Source organism: Orycteropus afer, unplaced genomic scaffold (assembly GCF_000298275.1).
Source record: "Orycteropus afer afer isolate SDZICR_OR568_19922 unplaced genomic scaffold, OryAfe1.0 scaffold00091, whole genome shotgun sequence".
NCBI lineage: Eukaryota > Metazoa > Chordata > Mammalia > Tubulidentata > Orycteropodidae > Orycteropus > Orycteropus afer.
The window spans coordinates 2,760,350-2,786,078 of NW_006921678.1; the positions used below are offsets into that span (position 1 = coordinate 2,760,350).

The window sequence follows — 25,729 nt, forward strand, 5'->3', positions numbered from 1 at the left end:
GATGATGATCATGAAATATATAATTATAATTTTTCTATTTTTTATTATGATCATCATTTTTGTTAAGTAAGTATGTATAAAAACCAGTTGCCTTATTGAGTCAACTTCGACTCCTGTCAGCCCCATGAGCATCAGAGCAGAGAACTAGGCTCCACAGGGTTCCCAATAGCTGACTCTTCAGGAGACGAGCAGGTCTTTCTTCCAAGGAGCATCTGGTCAGAATCAAACCCCTCGTCTCCAGGCTAATAGCCAAGCATGTTGAATAGGATTAAATAAACCCATGTTCCATCTTTTTTCAGTCTATTAACACATTAGAATATCTATAAATACTTACAAGCAATAAGTTAAAGAAAAATAGCTTACACTATGCTTGAAACTAAATAATAATTTGCAGAATTTCCATGTATACAATGGAAAATATTTCTAGAACCAAAAAACGCTTTTCAAATTCTTGAGATAAAGCCTCTATGGGATATACCACATTCAATATTCAAACTTGCTTTTGATCATCTAAAAATATGAAACATTAATATTTATCTCAAAAGATTTTGTTTGTTTTCAAAGAACTTCAGGTTTTGAGCTTGGCTTGGTTCTGTTGTTATGTACCGTCGAGTCGTCTCTGTCTCATAGCGACCTTATGTACAACATAACAAAACACTGCCCAGTGTGCCAGCCTCACTATCATACTATACCTGAGCCCATTGCTGCAGCCACCATGTCTGTCCATCTCATTGAGGGCCTTCCCCTCTTTTGTTGACCCTCCACTTTACCAAGCGTGACACCCTTCTCCAGAGAACGATTCCTTCTGACAACATGACTAAAGTAGGTGAGACAAAGCTTGGCCATTCTCACTTCCAAGGAGCATTCATCCCAGTTGCACTTCTTCCAGGACAGATCTGTTAGTCCTTTTTACAGTCCACGGTACTTTCAGCATTTTTTGCCCAACACCATAACTCAAAAGCATCAACTCTTCTCTGATCTTCCTTATTCATTGTCCAGCTCTCACATGCATATAAGGAGATTGAAAATGCCATGGCTTGGGTTAGGTACATCCTAGTCTTTAAGGAGGTATCTTTGCTCTTCAGTACTCAAAAGAGGTCTTTTGTAGCAGATTTGCCCAATGCAATACGTCTTTTGATATCTTGACTGCTGCTTCTATTGGTGTTGATTATAGAACTAAGTAATACAAAGTCTTTGACACTTTCCATCTTTTCTCTATTTATCATGATGCTCCATACTGGTCCAGGTGTGAGGATTTTTGTTTTCTTTATGTTGAGGTGTAATCCATACTGTAGTCTGTAGTCTTTAATTGTCATCAGTAAGTGCTCTAAGTCATCCTGACTTTCAGCAACCAAAATTGTGTCACATATGTATCGCAGGTTGTTAATAAGCCTTCCTCCAATCCTGATGCCACTTTCTTCTTCATATAGTCCAGATTCTTGGATTATTTGCTCAGCATACAGATTGAATAAGTATGGTGAAAGGATACAACTCTGATGCACTCCCTTCCTGATTTTAAGTGATGCAGTATCCCCTTGTTGTGTTCAAACAATAGCTTCCTGGTCTATATACAGTTCCTCATGAGCACAATTTAGAGTTATGGAATTCCCATTCTTCTCAAATTTATCCATAATTTGTTATGATCCACACAATTGAATGCCTTTGCATAGTCAATACAACACAAGTAAAAATCTTTCTGGTATTCTTTGCCTTAAGCTAAGATCCATCTGACATCAGCTATGATATCCTTTGCTCTCCACATCCCCTTCTGAATCCAGCTTGCATTTCTTGAAATTCTCTGTCAATATACTGCTGTAACCATTTTTTAATTATCTTCAGTAAGATTTTACTTGCATGTGATATTGATATTTTTCAATAATTTCCACATTCTGTGGTATCACCTTTCTTTGGAATGGGTACAAATATGGATCTCTTCCAGTCAGTTGGCCAACTAGCTGTCTTCCAAATCTCTTGGCATAGCTGAGTGAGTGCCTCCAGCAGGGCATCCATTTGTTGAAACATCTCAATGGGTATTCTGTCAATTGCTGGAGCCCTGTTTTTCACCAATTCCTTTAATGCACCGTTGACTTCTTCCTTTAATACCATTGGTTCTTGAACATATGCCATCTCCTGAAATGGATGAAGATCTACCAGTTCTTTTTGGTACAGTGACTCTGTGTATTTCTTCCATCTTCTTTTGATGCTTCCTGCATAGGATCTTTCAATATTGCAACTTGAGGCTTAAATTTTTTCCTCAGTTCTTTCAGCTTCAGAAACACCAAGTGTTTCTAACTCCAAGTCTTTGCACATTTCATTATGCTGTTGTTGTTTGTTATGTGCCATCAAGTCAGACCCGACTCATAGTGACCCCTCCTTAGGTTTCCGAGGTGGTATCACTATAGAAGTGGATTGTCTAAACTTCCTTCTGAGGAGTGGCTGGTGGGTTTGAACTGCCAGCCTTCTGGTCAGCAGTCAAATGCCTTATGCACTACACTACCAGAGCGGCTACATTTCATTTTAGTAATTGGCTTTTTCTGATTGAGCTGCTCTTTGAAATCTTCTGTTCAGTTCTTTTATCCTGTCAATTCTTCCATTTGCTTTAGCTACTCTCCATTCTAGGGCAAGTTTCCGAGTCTCCTCTGACATCCACTTTGGTCTTTTCTTCCTTTCCTGACTTTTTAATGATCTTTTTCTTTCTTCATGGATGATGTTCTGGATGTCATCTCACAATTCCTCTGGTTTTTGGTCATTTGTGTTCAATGCATCAAATCTGTTCTTTAGATGATCTCTAAATTCAGGAGGGATAAAATCATGGTCTTATTTTGGTTCTTACAGAGTTATTTTCATTGTCTACAGTTTCACTTTGAACTTGCATATTGGCAGTTGATGGTCTGTTCCACAATCAGCTCTTCGCCTTATTTTGGCTGAAGATACTGAGGTTCTCCATTGCCTCTTTTCACAGATCTAGTCAATCTGATTCCTCTGTACTCCACCTGGTGAAGTCCATGTGTATAGCCACCATTTGTGTTGTTGAAAAAAGGTATTTGCAATGAATAAGTCATTGGTCTTGCAAAATTTTGTCATGCAATCTCCAGCATCACTACTATCACCAAGACCATATTTTCCAACTACCAGTAACTCTTCTTTATTTCCAACTTTTGCATTCCAGTCACCAGTGATAATTAACACAGCTTGATTGCATGTTCAGTCAATTTCAGACTGCAGAAGTTGGTAAAAATCTTCAGTTTCCTCATCTTTGGCTTTTGTGGTTGTTGCACAAATTTTAATAATAGTAATATTAACTGGTCTTCCATGTAAACGTATGGATATTATCCTGTCACTGACAGCATTGTACTTCAGGATAGATCTTGAAACATTCTTTGTGATGATGAATGCCATGCCATTACTCTTCAATTTGTCATTCCCAGCATTGTTGATCATATGGTTGTTTGACTCAAAATGGCCCAAACCAGTCCATTTGAGCTTACTAATGCCTAGGACATTGATCTTTATGCATTCCATTTCATTTCTGACAACTCTCAATTTTCCTAGATTCATACTTCTTACATTCCATATTCCAATTATTAATGGATATTTGTAGATGTTTCTTCTTATCTTGAGTTGTGCCACATCAGCACAAGGAGGTCCTGAAAGCTTCACTTCATCCACACATCAAGGTCAGCTCTATTCTGAGGAGGCAGCACTTTCCTAGTCATATTTTGAGTGCCTTCTGACCTGAGGGGTTCATTCTCTGGCACTATATCAGACAATGTTTCAGGGCTATTTTTCAGTAATATAGCAAACAGTGTTTCCCCACTGTTCATAAGGTTTTCACCAGCTAGTTCTTTGAGAAGTGGATGGCTTCTTCCTTCTTCCAAGTCTGTCTCAGGCTGGAAGCTCCGCTGAAACCTGTCCACATGGCTAACCCTGTTGGCACTTGAAACACAGGTAGTACATCCTCCAGCTTCACAGCAACACACAAGGCACCACAGGGTGACAAACTGACAGATGAGTTTGTCTCCCTTATCTGTTCCATACTGCTCCACTCCTGCTTCCTGGCATTGCCTACCAGTTCTGTTTCTCCAAAAAGCTGTCTGCTGTTGCCTCCTGGCCTCCCCTACCAGTTCCCGCCTCCAAAAAGCCGTCTGCTACCACCTCCCAGCCTTCCATACCAGTTCCAGCCCTCCAAAAAGCCGTGGGCTCAGTTCTGTTGTTGTTGTTGTTATGTGTCATCCAGTCGGCCAGACTCAAAGCAACCCCTCCTTGGGCTTCCGAGGTGGTATCACTACGGAAGTAGATTGCCTGACCTTCCTTCTGAGGAGAGGCTGGTGGGTTTGAACCGCAGCCTTCTGGTTAGCAGCCAAGTGCCTTAGGCACCATGCTACCAGAGCTTGGTTCTAGCTCCTCTTAAAACAGTCCTAAGTGCCAATCAAATAAATTAAACAGTTTCAAAGAGTAGCTAATTCTTTTTGTTAATTACTAATATTTTACTCAAAAATGTGTAAACCAGGAATGTTCATTCATCTAAATATTACAAGATTTATAAGAAGATTAACTACATAGGTCCTACTTTTATAACTTTTTTTTCCTGAGTTTAAAGTGTATGTGTTTTTAGGGAAAAAAATTCTCAAACATCAATGAGTAGGAAAATAACTCATTGTCTACATCTTTTGGTCAAAAGGTAAAAACAACCAATTCATTAAAATTTAAACATAAAAATATTAGTGAAAAATCTTGTGAGCACTTAAAAAGTAGTAGAAAAATTCATTGTGTTTATTCTAGTCAATACTCTGCCAGTGCTTCTTTGGACTTCTGTATTTATTTTTCAGTGGATATTTTATTACTCTGTCTTTACAAATTCAGACAGTATACTTTGGGTTTAAACACATGTAATAGTAATAAGCCAATCTTAACATATATGGTAAAATCATCACATTAAGAATCACACATTATTTGCATATATATACATATGTGTGTGTGTGTGTGTGTGTGTTGATGTTGTTAGGTGCTTGTTGAGTTGGTTGCAACTCACAGTGATCCTATGTACAATGTAACAAAACACTACCCAGACATGTGCCATTCTCACAATTGTTGCTATACTTGAGCCCAATGTTCCACCCACTGTGTCAATCCATCTCATTGATGGTCTTCCTCTGTGACCCTTTATCAAGCATGATGTCATCCTCCAGAGAATGGTCCATCCTGATAACATGTACAAAGTACATGAGATGAAGTCTCACCATCCTGAGCATTCTGGCTGTACTTCCTCCAAGAGGAAATTATTCATTTTTCTGCTATTATTGTTGGGTGCCAATGAGTTGACTCTGACTCATAGCAACCCTAAGTAAAACAGAATGAAATACTTTTTGTTCCTGCTTGTGCCCATTGTTGAACCCACTATGTCAATTCATCTTGTTGAGGGTCTTCCCTCTTTTCACCGACCATCTACTTTATCAAGCATTATATCTTTCTCCAGGGAATGATCCCTACTGTCAACATGGCCAAAGTACATGAGTTGAAATCTGACCATTCTCCTGTAAGGAGTATTCTGGCTGTACTTCCAAGACAGATTTATTCATTCTTCTGGTAGTCAATGGTATTTTCAGTATTGTTTCAGGACCCTTGTTCTTTTTCAATTCCATCAGTGAGGCTTGAAATTCTCAATTCAATACCATGGGTTCTTGATCATATGCTCCTTCTTGAAATGTTGGAATGTCCACCATTTGGGAGGGGGGGTACAGTGACTCTCTATATTCCTTCTATTTTCTTCTGATGCTTCTTATATCATTCAATATTTTGCCCATCAAATCCTTCAGTACTGCAATTCAAGGCTTGCATTTTTTCATCAGTTTTTTTCAGCTTGAGAAATGCTAAGTGTGATCTTCCCTTTTGGTTTTCTAACTCTTAGGTCTTTGTACATTTGATTATAATACTTTACTTTGTCTTCTCGAGCCACCCTTTGAAATCTTCTATTCAGCTCTTTCTTTTTTAATCTTTTTTCCATTTGCTTTAGATTTTCTCCATTCAAGAATATGTTTCAGAGTACCTTCTGACATGCATGTTGGTCTTTTCCTCCTTTGTTGTCTTTTTAATGACCTTTCATTTTTTTCAAATATGATGTCCTAGATATCATCCCTCAGCTCATCTTGTTTTCAGTCATTGGAGGTTAATGTGTCATATCTACTCTTCATCTGGTCTCTGAATGCAGGTGGGATAGAGTCAAGGTTGTATTTTGGTTCTGAGGGACTTGTTTTAATTTTCTTTAGCTTCAACTTAAATTTGGCCTTGTTCTGACTGACAATACTGAGTTACTCCATAGCCTCTTTCCACAGATGTTGCCTATTTAATTCCTGTTTATTCTATCTGGTGAGGTCCATACATATAGTCACTGTTTACATTATTGGGGAAAAAAAATAGGTATTTGCAACGAATAAATCATTAGTCTTGCAAAATTCTATCATGTGGTTCTGGCATCATTTCATTCACCAAGGCCATGCTTTCCAACTACCAATGTTGCTTCTTTGTTTCCAACTTTCACATTCCCATTACCAGTAACTACCAATACATCTTGATTGAATGTTTGGTCAATTTCAGACTACAGAAGATGGTAAAAGTCTTCAGTTTCTTCATCGTTGGCTTCAGTGGTTGGTGCATAAAATGAATAGTAGTAGTATTAACGAATCTTTCTTGTAGACACATGGATGTTTTCCTATCACTGAGAGCATTGTAGTTCAGAACAGATTTTGAAGCATTCTTTGTGACAATGAATGCGACACTATTCCTCTTCAATTTGTCATTCCCAGAATAGTAGGCCATTTGATGGTCTGATTCAGAATAGCCAAAACCAGTCCATTTCAGCTCACTAATGACGAGGATATTGATCTTCATGCAGTCCATTTCACTTTTGACAACTTCCAATTTCCCTAGATTCATACTTCAAACATTCCATGTCCTCATATTAATGGATGTTTGCAGCTGTTTCTTCTCATTTTCAATCTGCCACATCAGCAAATGAAGGTCCCAAAAGCTTTACTCCATTCATGTAATTAAAGTTGACTCTACTTTGAGGAGGCAGCTCTTCCTCAATTGTATTTTGAGTGCTTTCCTACCTGAGGGACTCATCTTCCAGCTGTATATCAGACAGTGTTTCATTGCTACTCATAAAGTTTGCATGGCCATTATTTTTTCCCAGCAGTCTATGGTCCCATCCTTTTTTCTAGTCTGTTTTATTCTGGAAATTCTGCTGAAACATCTCCACCATTTGTAACCCTGCTGGTATTTGATATAAATGCCATAAATTCCAGCATCACAGCAACATGTAAGCCACCGCAATATGACAAACTGACAAACGAGTGTTTTGGTAGTCAGTCCATAGTGTATTTAATATTTGCCAAAACTATAATTCAAAGGTATCAATTCTTCTTTGTTGTTGTTGTTGTTAAGTGCCGTCAAGTCGTTTCCGATTCATAGCGACCCCACGCACAGCAGAACGAAACACTGCCCGATCCCGCGCCAGCCCCACAATCCCTGCTATACTTGAGCCCATCATCGCAGCCACCGTGTCAATCCATCTCGTTGAAGACCTCCCCTTCTTTTGTCGACCTTCCACCCTACCAAGCATGACATCCTTCTCCAAGGAATGGTCCCTTCTTACAACATGACCAAAATAGATGAGACAAAGTCTGGCCATTCTTGCTTCCAAGGAGCATTCTGGCTGCACTTCCTCCAGGATAGATCTGTTAGTTCTTTTAGCAGTTCATGGTACTTTCAGCATTCTCCGCCAGCACCACAACTCAAAAGCATCAACTCTTCGTCAGTCTTCCTTATTCATTGTCCAGCTCTCACATGCATACGAGGCAATTGGAAATATCATGGCTTGTGTCAGGCGCACCTTAGTCCTCAAGAAGATATCCTTGCTCCTGAGCACTTGAAACAGTTCCTTTGCAGTTGACTTTCCCAATGCTACACATCGTCTAATGTCCTGACTGCTGCTTCCGTTGGCATCAATTGTAGAACCAAGCAACGTGAATTCTTTGACAACCTCAATCTTCTCTCCATTTATTGATGAATATTTATTATTCTTCTTTAGTCTTCCATATTCATTGTCCAGTTTTCACATGCAGATGAGGTGACTGAAAATACCACAGCTTTGGTCAGATAGTCTTCAAAGTGACGTCTTCAAAGTGACGTCTTTTTGCTTTTTAACACTTTAAAGAGATCTTTGCAGCAGATTTGCCCAGGGCGAAACATCATCTGATTTCTTGACTGCTGCTTCCATGGGTGTTGATTGTGGATATAAGTAAAATTAATTCTCTGGCAACTTCAATCTTTCTTCAGTTTACTATGATGTTGCTTACTTGTCCAGTTTTGAGGATTTTTGTTTTTATGCTAAATTGTAATCCACACTGAAATTTATAATCTTTGATCTTCATCAGTAAGTGCTTCAAGTTTTCTTCACTCTCAGAAATCAAGGTTGTGTCATCTTCATATCTCAGGTTGCTAATGAGTCTATCTCCAATTCTAATGCTGTGTTCTTGTTTATATTATCAAGCTTCTCAGATTATTTGCTCAGGATACAGATTTATAGATCTGGTGAAAGGATATGACCCTTACACACAACTTTGTTGATTTTAAACCATCCAGTGTTCCCTATAATAAAATATAAATATTTCTTTTCTATTCACGATTTCTCTATTTCTGGATAGTGTAGTTTCCAATTCTACCTGCTCAACTATTAACTTTAATGTTGGCAGGTCAAATGAACTCAGCAGTACTGCAGAAGAATAGACCTGGATCTGGTTCTCTTAAGATTATAGTCAAGAAAACCCAATGGAGCAGCTCTACTCTGATACCCATGAGGTTTCCATGAGTTGGAATTGACTTCACAGAAACCCCCACCACCATCAACAACAGGAGTGCAAACTGTTTTTAACTTTCATAGATTGTTTAGCCAAGACTATATACAGACTACCAATGACAAAAAAAAAAAAAAAAAAGTAGTGCCTAAGGCACTTGACTGCTAACCAGAAGGCTGGCAGTTCAAACCCACCAGCCACTCCTCGGAAAGAAGGTTGGGCAATCTACTTCTGTAGTGATACTGCCTCTGCAACCCAAGGAGGGGTTGCTATGAGTATAGTCTGACTCGACAGCACATAACAACAGCAATAATAACAAACATTATGGTTAACTTTTAAATGACAAAAATGTTCCTATGACCAATCTGCCTTAAGCCAAAAGATAAGCTCCTACCTCAGTTCTGTGTGCTTTCCAAAGCCCAGAGACATAGATGACAAGCATTTTAGTGTTTTTCAGCACTCTCTTTTAGTATGTTTGCATAATCTCTAAAAAACGTTGAGTATACAGTTTCATTAACTCTATTTAAGACAGCTTTGCAAACACCATTCAAAGCCTTTCACCAAAGCTGAACTCTGCTATGAGATTATGGAATGGCCCTAGTGTGGACTGGACATTGCACAACTATGAGCTAATTAACTAACAAGAATTTTATCAAGAAGTTACCACATACTTATTGCCACTATCATATGGGCCATTTTGATGTTGTCATAAATCCAGCAAGCTCCTTTAATTCCACATTCATTAATATCCCACAGAATACATGTGCTGTCAATTGTCATACCAAATATAATTGGTCCAGGTATTGTGCCTAGAAGAATGACATGTGAAATACATGTGAGTAAAGATTACAGTTTATAATTAGAGATTTTTATATACATAGTTTTACATATTTCCACATGCAAATTAAACCAATTCATTAAAAGTCAAAGCAATAAAGAAACAGAGAAAATCCCCTAAAATAATTTCATTTATTTATTTGATTTGGAAATTATTTTAATAAAAAGCTCTAAGAAATACTGAGCTAACAGGTATGTAAATGTTTTTAATTCACTGCTTCTCTAACTTGATGAATGTCTTTGAAATTAGCCCTCATACTTTAAAAACCCAAAATAAATTATTTTTTATGTATAAATAAGTCTACTGAACTACAGTATATATGTTATTTATACGTGTGTGTATATAAACTAATGTGTGTGTATACATGACAATGTATACAGGTATACATACACACCTACTAACATGACTAAGAGTTCTACTGTCTCACACATACCTCCTCCATAAAACACTAAACTTCCACACAACAAAGGGACTTCAAATTTTTACAAATCAAATATGTGATCTGAGGTGTTATATATTAGACAAAGATTCCAGCAACCTTCAGCCTGTTCTTTCATTACCTGCAGCATGATAGACTACTTAGAGCACTAGACTGAGAGTTCTCTTTTCTAGTCTCATTTCCACTACTTAATTGTGGGAATATGGGCAAATGTCTGTACCTCTCAGAGCCTTAATGCACTTATCTGATAAATTTGAAAGGTGATTTCTAATACTCCTTCCAGCTTTTTGTTACCTTAAGAAAATGAATTGAGTATTATGTTTATTATGTTTCTATCTTTCTTCTTACTTTTCCTACATCTGGGACCTTATAAATTCTCTGGTCTAAATTCATTCTGCCATCAGTTCTCAACTAGCCAAAATATCTGTATCACAGTTTTTATTGAAACATTTTACTTCATTTTTCATTGTTAATGCAACACAATAGTACCACAAACTGAGATGGAAACAGAGAGAAAAGGCATTGTAGCAATAATAAATAAGATTTTATCATAATTGATGCTGTTAGTAGATTTTATATGAATATATAAAAATAATCTTTTACTATGCTCCATTAGGAGCTCTGGTAGCATAATGGCTAAAGCACTTGACTGCTAACCAGAAGGCTGGCGGTTCAAACCCACCAGCCACTCCTCGGAAGGAAGGTTGGGCAATCCTACTTCCGTAGTGATACTGCCTCGGAAACCCAAGGAGGGGTCGCTATGAGTCGGGGCCGACTCGACGGCACATAACAACAACAACAACATGCTCCATTAGAAATGTGTTAATGCTAATACTTTAGATCTCAAATAAACACAATATAACCTCTAAGGTTATATTTGCAACAGAGTTAGAAACAACAGTTAACCAATAACTATGTGGGAAGTGAAGCTATTATTTTCTTATATCATATGTAAATAATATTATATCTTAAATAGTGGAAAACTGTTTTTCTCAACAACTATGTAGCTTTCCATATACTTAAGTTAAATTAAATATTTTTCTTAGCACATATAAATGAATGAATCAACAAAATTAACAAATCAAAACAGTCAACAACTACCAGTGAACTATGAAAAATAGCATACCCAATAATCGGAGAAACATAAACTGTATTCCCAAAGCTAGAGACCGTTGATTGTTATTAACACACCTAGAAAGATTAAATACATAATAGACCAAAAATTATTATATAGCATATTTACTTTCTGGTCAAGTTCATTTTTTATACCTGCTTAGAATCTCTACATTAAAGTAATTGTTGCATATGTGAAATAAATTATTTGTAAGTGCTTGTATACAATTTAGTCCTCCTAAAATTATAAAAGAAAAAATATGCTATCTGAGCTAAAATACTGCAAACAACAAGAAAAAGTCATTCATCTCTATGAATTTTAATAAATGTAAGGAAAAAGGCAATTCATTAACAAGACTTATTCCTGATTATCACTATTAACTTAGTTGCAAGCAAAGAATTCTTACTTTATTTTTACTAACTTCTAGACAGAAATTATATCTACTGACTTAGAGTAAAAAATTAAGGGAAAGTAAAATGGTTGCTGAAGTTCAATATGATTCAACAAGAATTCTTTAGAAAGTAAAATGGTTGCTGAAGTTCAATATGATTAAAGAATTCAAGAATTCTTTAAATAATGACTGTGGGCCAGTCAAAGATAAATGAGACATGATGTCATCACACAAAAAAGAAAGATTCAAGAAAAAGAGATCAATCAGCCTTTAATAACAAGTAGTCAAAAGGTGACTTATCTAATTTTTCAAAAATAAACTTTTAAAAGGATTTTGTTTGTTTGTTTCTAAGTACCTCTGCAGATTTCCCAATAGTGTAGCGTTTCCATCCACTGTTATCGAGTCAATTCTAACTCACAGAGACCCTTTAGAACAGAGTAGAACAGACCCATAGGGTTTCCAAGGCTGGTGGGTTTAAACTGTCACCCTTGGGGTTAGGAGCCCAATGCTTTAGCCACTACAGTATCAGACCTCCTTAGTATAATGTTATGGTCTATTTCATAATACTTTTTGACAGAATCTCTATACTTTATGCTTGTCAAAAAATGTATAAAGATAGAGAGGGGATATTAAAGAACAAAAGATTGAAATATACAGAACAACTAGAAAAGACACAGACTGGCAAATGAGCCTATGTAGGAGCAGACAAGAAGTATTTTCCTAAAATGGTACAGAAATCTACTGACGAAGAACAATTCATCACCACACAGCACAAAATACTGTGACAGATAACAGCCAACTTATCTACTATCCCAATATATAGCAAAGTTTACTAGCACCTCATATATAAGTAGAAAAATGTCATTTTGATTCTGGCATACATGGGTGTGACAGTTAACGTCATGTGTCCAATATAATTCTCAAGGAGCTCTGGTGGTGCTGTGGTTAAGGCATTGGCCTACTAACCTCAGAGGTAGGTGGTTCAAACCCACGTATCTCTCCCTGGGAGAAAGATGAGATAATCTGCTTCCAGAATGATTTAGAGCCTTGAAGACCCTATGGGGGTCAGTATGAATCAGAATCAACTCGATGACTGTGGGTATAATTTTGGGCTTAGTATGGTCCCCACTGGTGTGGCAAAATACTAGTCTAGTTCCTATTCCACAATGTAATATAATGTTATCACATTTTAAAAATGTAAATCTAATGTAATGGGAGCTCTGGTAGCATAGTGCCTCAGGCACTTGACTGCTAACCAGAAGGCTGGCAGTTTGGAAGGAAGAAGGAGCAATGTACATCCATAGTGATACTGCCTCGGAAACCCAAGGAGGGGTCACTATGAGTCGGTCCGACTTAAGGGCACATAACAACAACAACAACAATATAATGTAACTAATCAGTTGAAAAGAAGTTTCCTTAAGATGTGTTCTGCCTTCAGACTATAAGCATATGTTTTGGCATAACTCACCCTTTCTCCACTTTGCACTCTTTCTGTTGCCTGACCTACAGATATTGAGATGTAAGCCTGAAGGAGTCTCCAGTTTCCTACCTAATCTATGGATTTTGAACTTGCCACCCTCCCATGGTCCTGTGAGCTAATCTCTCTTCTAGATAGAAATAAGTAGATTTATACAGATAGGGATATATCTCACTGTTTTTGTGTCTCTAGAGAAACTTAACACATTGAGACATTTTTACACCAGAAATGGGAGTATTTAGTCATACTCAAATATAGTTGAACATTATCTCCAGCTTACAATGGAAGCCTCATAAAAGAAGCAAGGAAACTAACATCAAATAGATGCTACATATGCAATGTTAAAACACTTTCTTATATATAATCTTATTTAAACTACAAACAACGGCCCTCAATAAGGTACCTTATAAAATGCCACAGAATTAACAATCTGGTAAAGGCTGCCTTGGATTGGAACCCATGGTAAATATAATCCCCAACGAATCTCTGATTTCATTTTCTCTTCACTAGCCATGTTGTCATAGGGACTTCAAATTTCAAAATATAATACGTACCTAAGTATGGACACAGTTATAGGAGTACCAGCCATAAAGGAAAAAATAACAGTAACAAAGAAAATGCTAAGGAATATGGGCAACTTTGCACATTGAGTTTCACATTTTCCTGGTTTAGCTTCAGAACCAAAACTTTCTGCAGCAGATGTTATCTTTGTTTTCCTTTCAATACAGGAGCAGTTGTAATAGGTCTAGAAATATTAGACATAAAAATACTAAAAATGTGTATTTTGAGATACATACTATAAACGATCATTTTAATATCTGTAGACTAGATAATATTAGAAAAAATGTTCATCATTTTTCAGATTCAGTTTTACTTCTCCTTAGAAAGATAAACTTTAAATGTGTTCATTACATATGAAATTATCTATCTATATACATACACACACATATATAAATATTTATATATATAAACATATATATATAAACATTTTGTTGCACTTGTTGTTATAATCTGTATTGAAGTACACTTATTTTTTTATAATGTCCCAATTTCCTGTTATATAGGAAAAGGAATTCTATTTCATTTTCCCATATTTCAAGTATTCAAGATTGTGATGTGTTATCATATAATTCTTACATATATTATTAATTGTGGTCTCTTATTGTATATATTTCCCTCATGTCCTCCTAAAGTTAAAAAATTATCTGCTAATGTGAAAAACATTAGGTATTACTAGTAATCCAAATAATATTTATCCTTAAGACTTTTAAATTTAGCTAAGATTAAATCTTTAGATTATACCTGTAGATGTACTATAATAAAATTCTAATGGCTTCTCTTAAACAGTTTAACTGTATATGTAAAAAATAAAATAACATCTGAGTAAACTGATATGCACTCTAACTCAGAATTAAAGGAAATTTCTATTTAAGAATAAATTAATGGTTTGAACATTTAAAAATTCATCTATGGTGTATCACATATAATCAAGAAATATTTATTAACTTTCTTTCATATATACTGTAATAAATAAGAATACCTATTCACTGTCTTCAAGGGGATTAAAATATTGCTAGGAAAAAAAAACTATGTAAAAAGGTAAATAGTATGTCACCACTACAACAGAAGAGATGCTACAAAAATATGACTCAAAGGCACATAACAACAACAACAACTGCCAAGTGGATTGCTCATCAATAATTTCATCAGGTGTGTGAAGTAGTCAGCTGGAATGATTGGAGGCTGTTTAATGGAGTAGGTGAGACAGGAGGGAAAGAATAGATACTGCCTAACTCCACTAGGGGAGCTCTGGTAGTGAAGTGCCTAAGGCATTCGACTGGAAACCAGAAGGCTGGCAGTTCAAACCCACCAGCCACTCCTTGAAAAGAAGACTGGGCAATTTACTTCTGTAGTGATACTGCCTTGGAAACCCAAGGAGGGGTCTCTATGAGTTGGATCTGACTCGACGGCAGTGACTTTGGCTTTGGGGTTTTAACTCCACTAGAGATCTAACGGGAGCTCTGGTAGCATAGTGGCTAAGGCACTTGACTGCTAACCAGAAGGCTGGCAGTTCAAACCCACCAGCCACTCCTCGGAAGGAAGGTTAGGCATTCCTACTTCCATAGTGATACTGCCTCGGAAACCCAAGGAGGGGTTGCTATGAGTCGGAAGGAGGGGTTGCTATGAGTCGGGGCCGACTCGATGGCAAACAACAACAACAACAGAGATCTAACAGGTCACCAATCACAATACACAATCACATTGCCTCACTAAGAGTAGGTCAAGTCACCTTACCTTTGGCTGACTTTTTGAAACAGAATTTATACAACCTGCAAAGCAGGGAGAAAAATATTGAACTCCATCTTCACCACAGAGAGGATAATAATATGATCGCAAACAGTTGCAATTGGCATTACAAGGAGCTGTCAAATTTCCCAGCTGTCCTGTCCTATAAATTAAAAATTCAATGAGAAAAAATTAAATATGCTTAAAGAACAGTTCAGAAGCATTGTTGTGTGTTGTCATTAAGTAATTTATTCATTCACTCAACACATATTTAATTGCTGTATGAAAAAATAAACAAAATCCCTGCCTTCAACATAGAGTTTAAATTCTTAAAGTGGAAAAAGTAGTAAAAACAATATTTACTTAACATAATGTCTTTCCAAGATAAGAAAGATGATGCAGAGTAAGAGAATAAACCTGAATTTTTCATTTAGACAAGGTAATTCTTTGCTGTGTGGGGCTAGTCTCATGAATTATGAGATTAGATTAGCATTATCCCTGGTCTCTACTCATTAGATGCCTACAGCATCTGCCTCAGAGGTGACAAACACAAATTTCTCCAGACACGGCATTTTCTAGGGACAGGGGAATGTGGAGCAAAATTGTCCCCTGCTTGAGGAGTATTGTAACAAATAATGGAGGGAAATGGGGCTATTTTAGACTTAGCAATCAGGACTAGTCTCTGTAAGGATGAGCATTTGACCAGATACTGAAACCTTTCAGTAAGATTAGAAAATAAAATCCTTGCTTAAAAATCTGTTTACAATTATAATTTACAAAAAAAAAAAAAAAGAATTCAAGTGATTTAATATTCCCTAAATGTGGTTCAGTAGAGCTTTCTTGCAGCATATTTTAATATCAAAGACATTTATGTTCCCAACATAACTAAACGGAGTGAATATGTCATCATAAAAGTTTCTATCACCTTCCCTCAAACCGGGTCAAAATATAATACTAAAGACAATGGTATGTGTATGGGGGAGATGTTGCAGTAGTAGCTGTTACATTGTTGGGTTTCAATTCACATGACCTTGTGCAGAACAGAATGAAACATAGTCCAGTCCTGCACAACACTCACAATCATTGCAATGTTTGAGGACATTGTTGCAGCCAATATGTGAATCCATCTCATTCGGGGTCTTCTCTTTTCACTTTACCAACCATTAAGTCCTTCTCTAGGGACTGGACTTTCCTGATTACATATCCAAAGTACATTTGACAAAGGCTTGCCATCCTTACTCCGAAGGACCATTATGACTATACTTCTTCCAAGATATATCTGTTCATTCTTCTAGCAGTCCACAGTATATTTAATATTCTTCACCAACATAATACAATGACATCAATTCTTCTTCAGTTTTCCTTGTTGATTGTCTAGCTTTCCCATGCATATGAAGTTATTGAAAATACTATGGCTTTGGCAGATGCACCTTAGTCCTCAAAGTGACTTCTTTGATTTTTAACACTTAAAATATGCCTTTTGCAGAAGATTTGCCCAATGCAACATTTCAATTGTTTTCTTTACTGTATCTTCATGGGTGATTGTGGTTCCAAGTAAAATGAAATTCTTGACAACTTCAATCTTTTCTCCATTTATTATGGTATAGCTTACAAGTCCAGTTATGCATAATTGTTTTCTTTATGTTGAGATGTACTACATATTGCAGATTGTAGTCTTTTATCTTTATCAGTAAAGTGCTTCAAGTCATCTTCACTTTCAACATACAAGGTTGTGTCATCTGTATATCACAGGTTGTTAATGAGTCTTCCCCCAATCCTGATGCCACATTCTTCTTCATTATCATCAAGTTTCTTGGGGTTATTTGCTCAGCATACAGACTGAATAAGTAGAGTAAAAGGATATAACTCTGATGCACACTTTTCCAGTCTCAAACCAGGCAGTTTTCCCTTGTTCTGTTCAAATGACTGCCTCTTGGTCTATGTTCAGATTGCACAAGAGCACAATTAATTATTCTGGAATTCCTATTCTTCTCAATGCTATCCATAATTTGTTATGACCCACATAGTCTAATGCCTTTTCATAGCCAATAAAGCAAGGCAAACATCTTTCTGGTATTCTCTGCCTTCAGCCTATATCCATCTGACATCAGCAATGATATCCCTCATTACACATCCTCTCCTGAATCCACATTGAATTTCTAGCAGTTCCTTGTTGATGTACAACTACAACTGTTCTTGAATTATTTTCAGAAAATTTTTCTTGTGAGTGATACTAATGATATTGTTCGATAATTACTGCATTCTGTTGGATCACTTTTCTTTGAAATAGGTACAAATATGAATCTCTTCCAATTGGTTGGCCAGATAGCTGGTCTCCCAAATTTATTGGCATAAATGAGAAAGCACATCTAGCATTTCATCCATTTGTAGAAACGTATTCTGTCAATTCCTGGTTTCTTGTTTTTACTGGTCCTTTCAGTGCAGCTTGGACTTCTTCCTTCAACACCATCTGTTTTTGATCATATGTTACCTCCTGAAATAGTTGAATGTTGACTGATTTTTGGTGTAGTGACTGTGTATTCTTTCCATCTTCTTTTGATGCTGCCTTGTCAATCAATATTTTCTCCATAGAAGCTTTCAGTATTGCAATTCGAGGCTTGAATTTGTTCTTTGATTCTTTCAGCTTGAGAAATGCCAAGCATGCTTTTCCCTTTTGTTTTTTTAACTCCAGGTCTTTATGCAATTAATTATAATACTTAATGGGGCACTTTTAAAATCCATTCAGTTCTTTTACTTCATCATCTGTTCCTTTTGGTGTAGCTATTCTACATTCAAGAGCAAGTTTCAGAATCTCTTCTGACATCCATTTTGGTCTTTTCTTTCTTTCCTGTCTTTTTAATAAAATAATCTTTTTCTTTCCTCATGTATGATTTCCTTGATGTCGTCCCACAAACTTGCCTGATCTTTGTTTATTATTGGTCAATGCATCTAATCTATTCTTGAGATGATCTTCAAAATCAGGTGGGATACACTCAAGATCATATTTTCATTCTCATGGACTTGTTTTCATTTTCCTCAGGTTTACCTTGAAATTGCATATGAACAGTTAATGACCTTTTAGCCCCTGATCTTGTTCTGACTGATGATATTGTGCTTCTCAAGCATCTCTTCCCACAGATGTAATCAATTTTATTCCTATGTACACCGTCTAGTGAGGTCCACATGTTTAGTCACCATTTATGTTGAAAAAGGATATTTCCAAAGAATTATGTCATTAGTCTTGCAAAATTATGTCATGCAATCTCTGGTATCATTTCTCTTGCCCAGGCCACATTTTCCAATCTTACTAATCTTTCTTTGTTTCCAACCTTCATATTGCAATCACCAATATTTATCAATGCATCCTGATTACAGAAGTTGGTAAATTTCTTCATCATTGGAATTAGTGTTTGGTGTATAAATTTTAATAGTTGTATTAACTAGTCTTCCTTGGAGGCATAGGGACATCATCACTGATGGCACTGTACTTCAGAATAGTTGGGGATTTTTTTGTTGTTGTTGTTTTGACAATGAAGATGATGCCACTGTTCTTCAATTTGTCATTTCTAGCAGAGTAGATCATATGATTGTCTGATTCAAAATGTCCAACACCAGTCCATTTCAGCTTATTAATTCCTAGAATATTGACCTTCATGCATTCCATTTCATTTTTGATGACTTCCAACTTTCCTGGACTCATACTTCATACAGTCCACATTACAATCATTATTGGATGTTTACAGTTATTTCTTCTCATTTTGAGTCATGCCACATCAGCACACCAAAAACTTTACTCCATCCACATCATTAAAGTTGACTCTATTTTGGGAGGCATCTTTTCCAGTTGTATAATAAGTGTCTTCCAACCCTGGAGTTCATTTTCCAGTATTATATCAGACAATGTTTCACTGCCATTCATAAAGTTTTCACTGGACCATTTTTTTTTTCAGAAATATATGGCCGGGTCCTTCTTCCCAATCTGTCTTAGTCAGGAAGCTCTGTTGAAATCTGTCCACCCTGGGTGATCCTGCTGGCATTTGAGATATTCATGGCATAGCTTCCAGAATCACAGAAACATGCAAAGCTAAAAGGTAGATTGATCAAGTGCACAATTACAGTTATGAGAGAATACAGATTAAAAGTCTTTTCTGCTAAAACGTAATATTGAGCAGTGACCTGAAACCAAATCTAAGCAGTTTAACAACTATATATATATATACATATATATAGTTTCAATAAGGTTTTCATCTGCAATCAACCCTCAATTATCCACAAGAACAATAATGACATAGAATGTGAAATTCTTCCAGGGATATGAATCACAAATAAGGGAAGCCATTCTATTATATTCATCTTTTTATACTTGATCCAAGCTTGCCAGTTGCTCCTAAATGCTTTCTGAATATATACCCCTACATTTCATGAAGATATCAATTATGAAAACTGAAAAAATACCTACATGTTCTTATATAAGAAAAAGCCTTCCAATAATATAAAAGGTCAAATCCTCAGCATTTGTTTAAGAAAGTATGTATTTGGATATAATCATGTAGTTTTCAATTTGTTATTAATATCAAAGAGCACTGACATATATTTACCCATTATATGATTCTGACACACCAGCAATGGGCCCATTTTCACATTTGACATAAAGAAACACAAAACTCAGCAGAAGTGCAACTGCAGATGTGCACAATGAAAACTTCATTGCATTTTTACATGTCCATTTGAACTTTGAAACAAGGACACCACCTAATATCTGACCAAGAGCAGCTCCAGGAATTAAAACAGCCCCTAAAAGGAAAGAAAAGACAGACCATGAGAAAACACCCAGTATACTGAGAAATTCAGAGTAGCAATTGGAAAATATCAAAATATTTACCAATATGATCTGCACATATTACTCACTTGACTTAGGAATATATGCATATACAACTTAAGAGTTTCACAAAGTAAAAGATTAATACAATTTGTCTTTAGCAATATAAACTATCTAACTCTTAAGTTCATACTATATATTGTGAAATGTCAACAAATCAGAAAATTTTATCAAAATCAGTATAAAGTATAAATTTCAGAGTGAACTATCCATAATTGCAGACTATACTATAAACATCTCAATCTATATGCTGAGCAAATAATCCGAGAAGCTGGACTATATGAAGAAAAACGTGGTATCAGGATTGGAGGAAGAATCATTAACAACCTGAGATATGCAGACGATACAACTCTGCTTGCTGAAAGTGAGGATGACTTAAGGCACCTACTGATGAAGGTTGAAGAATACAGTCTGCAGTATGGATTACATCTCAACATAAAGAAAACAAAAATCCTCACAACTGGACCAATGAGCAGCATCACAATCAATGGAGAGAAGATTGAGGTTGTCAAGGAATTCACATTGCTTGGTTCTACAATCGATGCCAACGGAAGCAGCAGTCAGGACATTAGATGTCGTGTAGCATTGGGAAAGTCAACTGCGAAGGAACTGTTTCAAGTGCTGAGGAGCAAGGATATCTCCTTGAGGACTAAGGTGCGCCTGACACAAGCCATGATATTTCCAATCACCTTGTATGCATGTGAGAGCTGGACAATGAATAGGGAAGACCGAAGAAGAGTTGATGCTTTTGAGTTGTGGTGCTGGCGAAGAATGCTGAAAGTACCGTGGACTGCTAAAAGAACTAACAGATCTGTCCTGGAGGAAGTGCAGAATGCTCCTTGGAAGCAAGAATGGCCAGACTTCGTCTCACCTATTTTGGTCATGTTGTAAGAAGGGACCATTCCCTGGAGAAGGATGTCATGCTTGGTAGGGTGGAGCGTCGACGAAAGAGGGGGAGGCCTTCAACGAGATGGATTGATACAGTGGCTGCGATGATGGGCTCGAGTATAGCAGGGATTGTGGGGCTGGTGCGGGATCGGGCAGTGTTTCGTTCTGCTGTGCATGGGGTCGCTATGAGTCGGAAACGACTTGACGGCACTTAACAACAACAACAACAACTATAAACATCTAATGTAGTAAAGTAAAAGCATTAGCCTAAGTTAGAAAAAAAGTAAAATTTTTTACCTGCAAGCGTAGCTGCAAAGCTGGATGACAGTCCAAATTGATTTTCTATAAACTTAGGTAAAAATGTGGCAAATCCAGTAGTAACTAAGGCTTCTGAAGTAGTTGATAAAACTAAACACATAAAGACAGTATTCCTAATCAGACTCTGAAAAGAAAAAAACAGTTCACCAAGTGAATAACTATGTTTATACTGCAAGCTGCACCATTAGAATGGCAACATTATACAGTCTGTAAAATCTCAGCATTCCTTCCTGCACAAAAAATTAACAAATGATTATTAATAAATTTATATGGCAATGGTGAGAAAACTATATGTGAAGCACTTAAAGAATTTACACATTATTCCTCAGTAGGGTGACTATCTTCATGGTATGCATGACACAAGGAAAGAGGGAAAGTTTTACTTTAAATAACCTGGTGGTGTAGTGTCTAAGGCATTTGACTGCTAACCAGAAGGCTGGCAGTTCAAACCCATCACTACTCCTCGGAAAGAAGTTTGGGCAATCTACTTCTGTAGAGATACCTCCTCAGAAACCAAAGGAGGGGTCACTATGAGTTGAAACTACTCAATGGCAGTGAGCTTGAGCTTTTCTCCAGTCTTATTATAAATATCCATACTATATATCTATTTTGTATTTGATTATTTTGGTTGTTGCTATTTGAATTCCTATCTCCAGTGAATGAAGAACTTGATTGTGAACACAGATGAAAATAATTTCTAAGTAATTAACTCAGTAGTTAAAGACTATAGGTAGGTACAGAGAAACCTGGGAGAGCCAGAATTTGACCCTGTTTTTCTGGGTCTTGCAAATTTTTCACCTTAGATGCGGTGCAGTTACATTTTACTATCACTCTCAATTTAGAGAGTTTCCTTCTCTGACAGGTTTCTATCTTACATATGTTCCTGCCTTTGCAAGTTTTACTGTATAGGGTTAAGTAAATTTAAGTAAATGTCTATATTAATGGATATCTCAGAACCTTATTAACCTATCAGAGAGGAGTATAACAATGAATCCTGCCCTAGTCGCACAGAGATTAAGTGCTCAATTGCCAAGTGAATGGTCAGCAGTTTGAACCCACCAGCCACTTTTCAGGAGAAAGATATGGTAATTTGCTTCTATAAAGATTTACAGCCTATGGGATAGTTCACCTCTGTCCTATTTGGTCACTATGATTAGAGTTGACCCAATAGCAACAGGTTTGGATTTTTTGGTAACCATAAAATAAAAACCCAAATTACAATTCTGCAATATCTAAAAGAAAAAAATCACAAAATATAAATATAAATATAATACACACACACACACACACACACACATTCAGATACAGACCCACACATGGAAGTCACAAATGGGCAAAATAATAGATTTAGAAGTCAGAGCCAAGAATAACAGGAATAACATGACAAAAGGAGAAAAAGTACCTGAAGGAAAAGATGCAATATATTTTAAAATAAAATAATAATAGTGGAAAATATTTAAATCTTCAGATTGCAAAGGATTGTGAATTCCCAGAAAAGATCAATGAAAAGAAAAAGACATATACATAGATGTTATCTAGTGAATTTCCTTAAATCAAAAATAAAGAAAATTTACAAGCTTCCAAAAAGAAAGAATAAGAAAGAATCATACTGATACAGAACTTCTAAAATGCAACACAATTAACTAGAAAAGAACAAAACTACATCTTCAGATTACTAGGTTAAAGAAGTATGAACCACAAATATTCATCCAGTCCAATATATCACTCAGACATTCAGGGATGCTTAGATGGTATCTTATTTGAGAAAAAATAGCAGTAAAATAATGTATTTTTAGATATTTGAATCAGAATGGCTATCTCAGACTATAAAGATAAAAAAGTAGTGATATAAATCAGAATTAATAACATCAATTAAATAGAAATGCATGAAGTATAACAACACTAATATAAGAAAAAAATAATACGACAAAAAATATTGAATAATTTCATCAAAACACAAATGTGTGTGTTTATGGGAGGGTTGGAACATTTTGAGGCTTTGATTTGAGAAGGCAAAAGAATAATGAAAAGTAATTTCAAATACTGATAAGCTAAATTAATCAACTCTAAAGTCCATTACGGACATGATGTTTATGGTGTTAAACAGAAAACTGCTTTCCTGCTGAGAGTACAATAAAATGGCCTGTAACACATTTATTTCTTTAAATTCAAATCAATTTATCACTCAACACCACCTCTTCCATATTGGTTTAGCATTTTCAAAGACATTGCAAAAAAGGGCAAGGAGGCCACATGTTCTGACCTCCTCTAATCCCACAAGAGCAAGACAGAATCACCATCAATAGCCCAAGGCCTACTCCTGCAAGTCCAGACTTGCTGCCTCCCTCCAGCCTTTTCTCCAACCATTCCTCCCAGAGCACCCACCACCTCTCTCCTGAGTTCGATAATTCATTGCAGTGGCCACACAGAGCTCACAGATTATGGGGTTTATTAGGGAGGCACCACAGGCTACAATTCAACTTCAGGAAAAATGCTCAGTCTCTCTCCCAGCCCACTGTCCCTCAGCTAACAGTCTCTCACAGTCTCTTTCCCAGCAGTGCTGTTCCCTCAGTGTCTCACTCAGTAATGCGTGTCTCTTGTGTCTCTTTCACAGCAACACGTGTCTCAGGGGCACGTGTCTCTTTCAGCAGCGTTTCTTCCTCAACCAGCAGTCAGAGAGAGTTCTGCCTCTAGGAGGCCTCCTTTTGAACTTGGCTGAGTGGCCAAACCAACCAATCATAACAACAGAATTCTAAGCACCTGAGAATGAGCCTCCCATAACATTGCGTTGTGCCACACTCAACAAAAATAACCCAGGTGGATAACATTTACAATCAGGAGCACCTCAGTTGCTCATTTCACCACTGAGTTTACAATGACTTATGGGTAGAAAAGCCATACTAAGTAATTTACTACACTGCAGACATATTTATAATTTGATGATAATTGTTCAAGCCATTACATAAGGGAAATGTCATAGAAAAATGGAGCACAGTATTAGTGAAGAGCAACTAAACATTAATATCGCCAATAATATAACTCATGATCTTTCAAACATCCTCCTCTGAAATAATTTTCATTTATTCAAAGTAGAATAAAATAAATTTTGAAAGGTTGTTTATAAGAAATAGAACTGTAGAAAATAAGCAAACATGAATGCATTATGGAAAGATTTACATGTATGTGTATTTCTGAAGCATTTTATTTTACCTTTAAAGCAGCTGGAAAATCTTTAAAGCTTTTTCCAAAATTCTCATCCGTGTCTTGTACAGAACTACTTTTATCCTGATGAGCCTGGGAAATTTTTGCAGCTTGAATTTTTGCTGTACCTAAAATATAGCAATTGTACTTGGTATCACATTTCACTTTTAATTTTAAAAAGTTTACAAATGATACAGTTTCTTCCTACAAGTATATAAATTCCATAAAATAGAGGCCAGCTCCTCACATTTTGAACAAAATTGTACAAATACATACGTCTCTTATCTGGCATTCCTAAGAGCTAGTATTCATTTCCACTAGCTAAGAGGAGTTACAACTAGTCCAAACATTGAAATGAGAAAATTTTGCTTCAACCACATATGATTTCTTTGCATTTAAAACCTCTTTGCTTGGCAAAGAAAGTATTTACCATCTAGCACATTTTTCCTTTGAGTTTTATAATTTTACTAGCAATAAGTCTGAGAAAACAGTCATGATGGATAATTGTAAGATGTAATGGCCCACAATACAAAGGAATGAATGAGTCCACCTACTTCTACTCTGCCATCCATCTCTTCTTTTGCCCATTTTCAAAGCTAATCATCCACCCTGTTGCAATAACAATGGAAATAATTAAATACCTTCACCCCAGAGAAGATACTTGTACACTTACAGATTTGACTATATATCTTTATAGAAACAAGATCTGAGAGAGATAAATGAATCTTATCAACTACTAATATTTTCTTTAGGTACAGATGGAATAGTAGTAATATATGGTATAAAAAAATTGGCCTATGGAGCATGACTTTGGTGATAATTGAAAATGAAAATTGGTGGCATTTTCTACAACAAAAAACATGAACAATTTAAAGAATAAATGATCTTAAAATTAGTGGCTGACTACAAAGTTATAGTTTAAGAGATACTGTATCCATTAAATGGGGAAGAGAATGTTTGTTTAATAAATGGTGCTGGCAAAACTGGAGATCTATTTGCAGAAAAATGAAACAAGATCTATACCTCACACCACACACAAAAAC

At 36.3% G+C, this 25,729-nt stretch overlaps 1 protein-coding gene across 1 annotated transcript in view; it reads right to left on the reverse strand.

The window, feature by feature from the left end:
- Positions 1-9,515: 9,515 nt before the first annotated feature.
- SLCO4C1 (solute carrier organic anion transporter family member 4C1) overlaps positions 9,516-25,729 on the reverse strand; it is a 102,165-nt gene continuing 85,951 nt past the window's right edge. Inside the window, exons 6-12 of the mRNA XM_007942497.1 lie at positions 24,696-24,814; positions 21,465-21,609; positions 19,999-20,194; positions 15,410-15,563; positions 13,669-13,859; positions 11,259-11,323; positions 9,516-9,664 (exon numbers count right to left, since the gene is read on the reverse strand). Of these exons, the coding sequence (XP_007940688.1) occupies positions 9,516-9,664; positions 11,259-11,323; positions 13,669-13,859; positions 15,410-15,563; positions 19,999-20,194; positions 21,465-21,609; positions 24,696-24,814 (1,019 nt within the window). The remainder of the gene's footprint in view (positions 9,665-11,258; positions 11,324-13,668; positions 13,860-15,409; positions 15,564-19,998; positions 20,195-21,464; positions 21,610-24,695; positions 24,815-25,729) is intronic.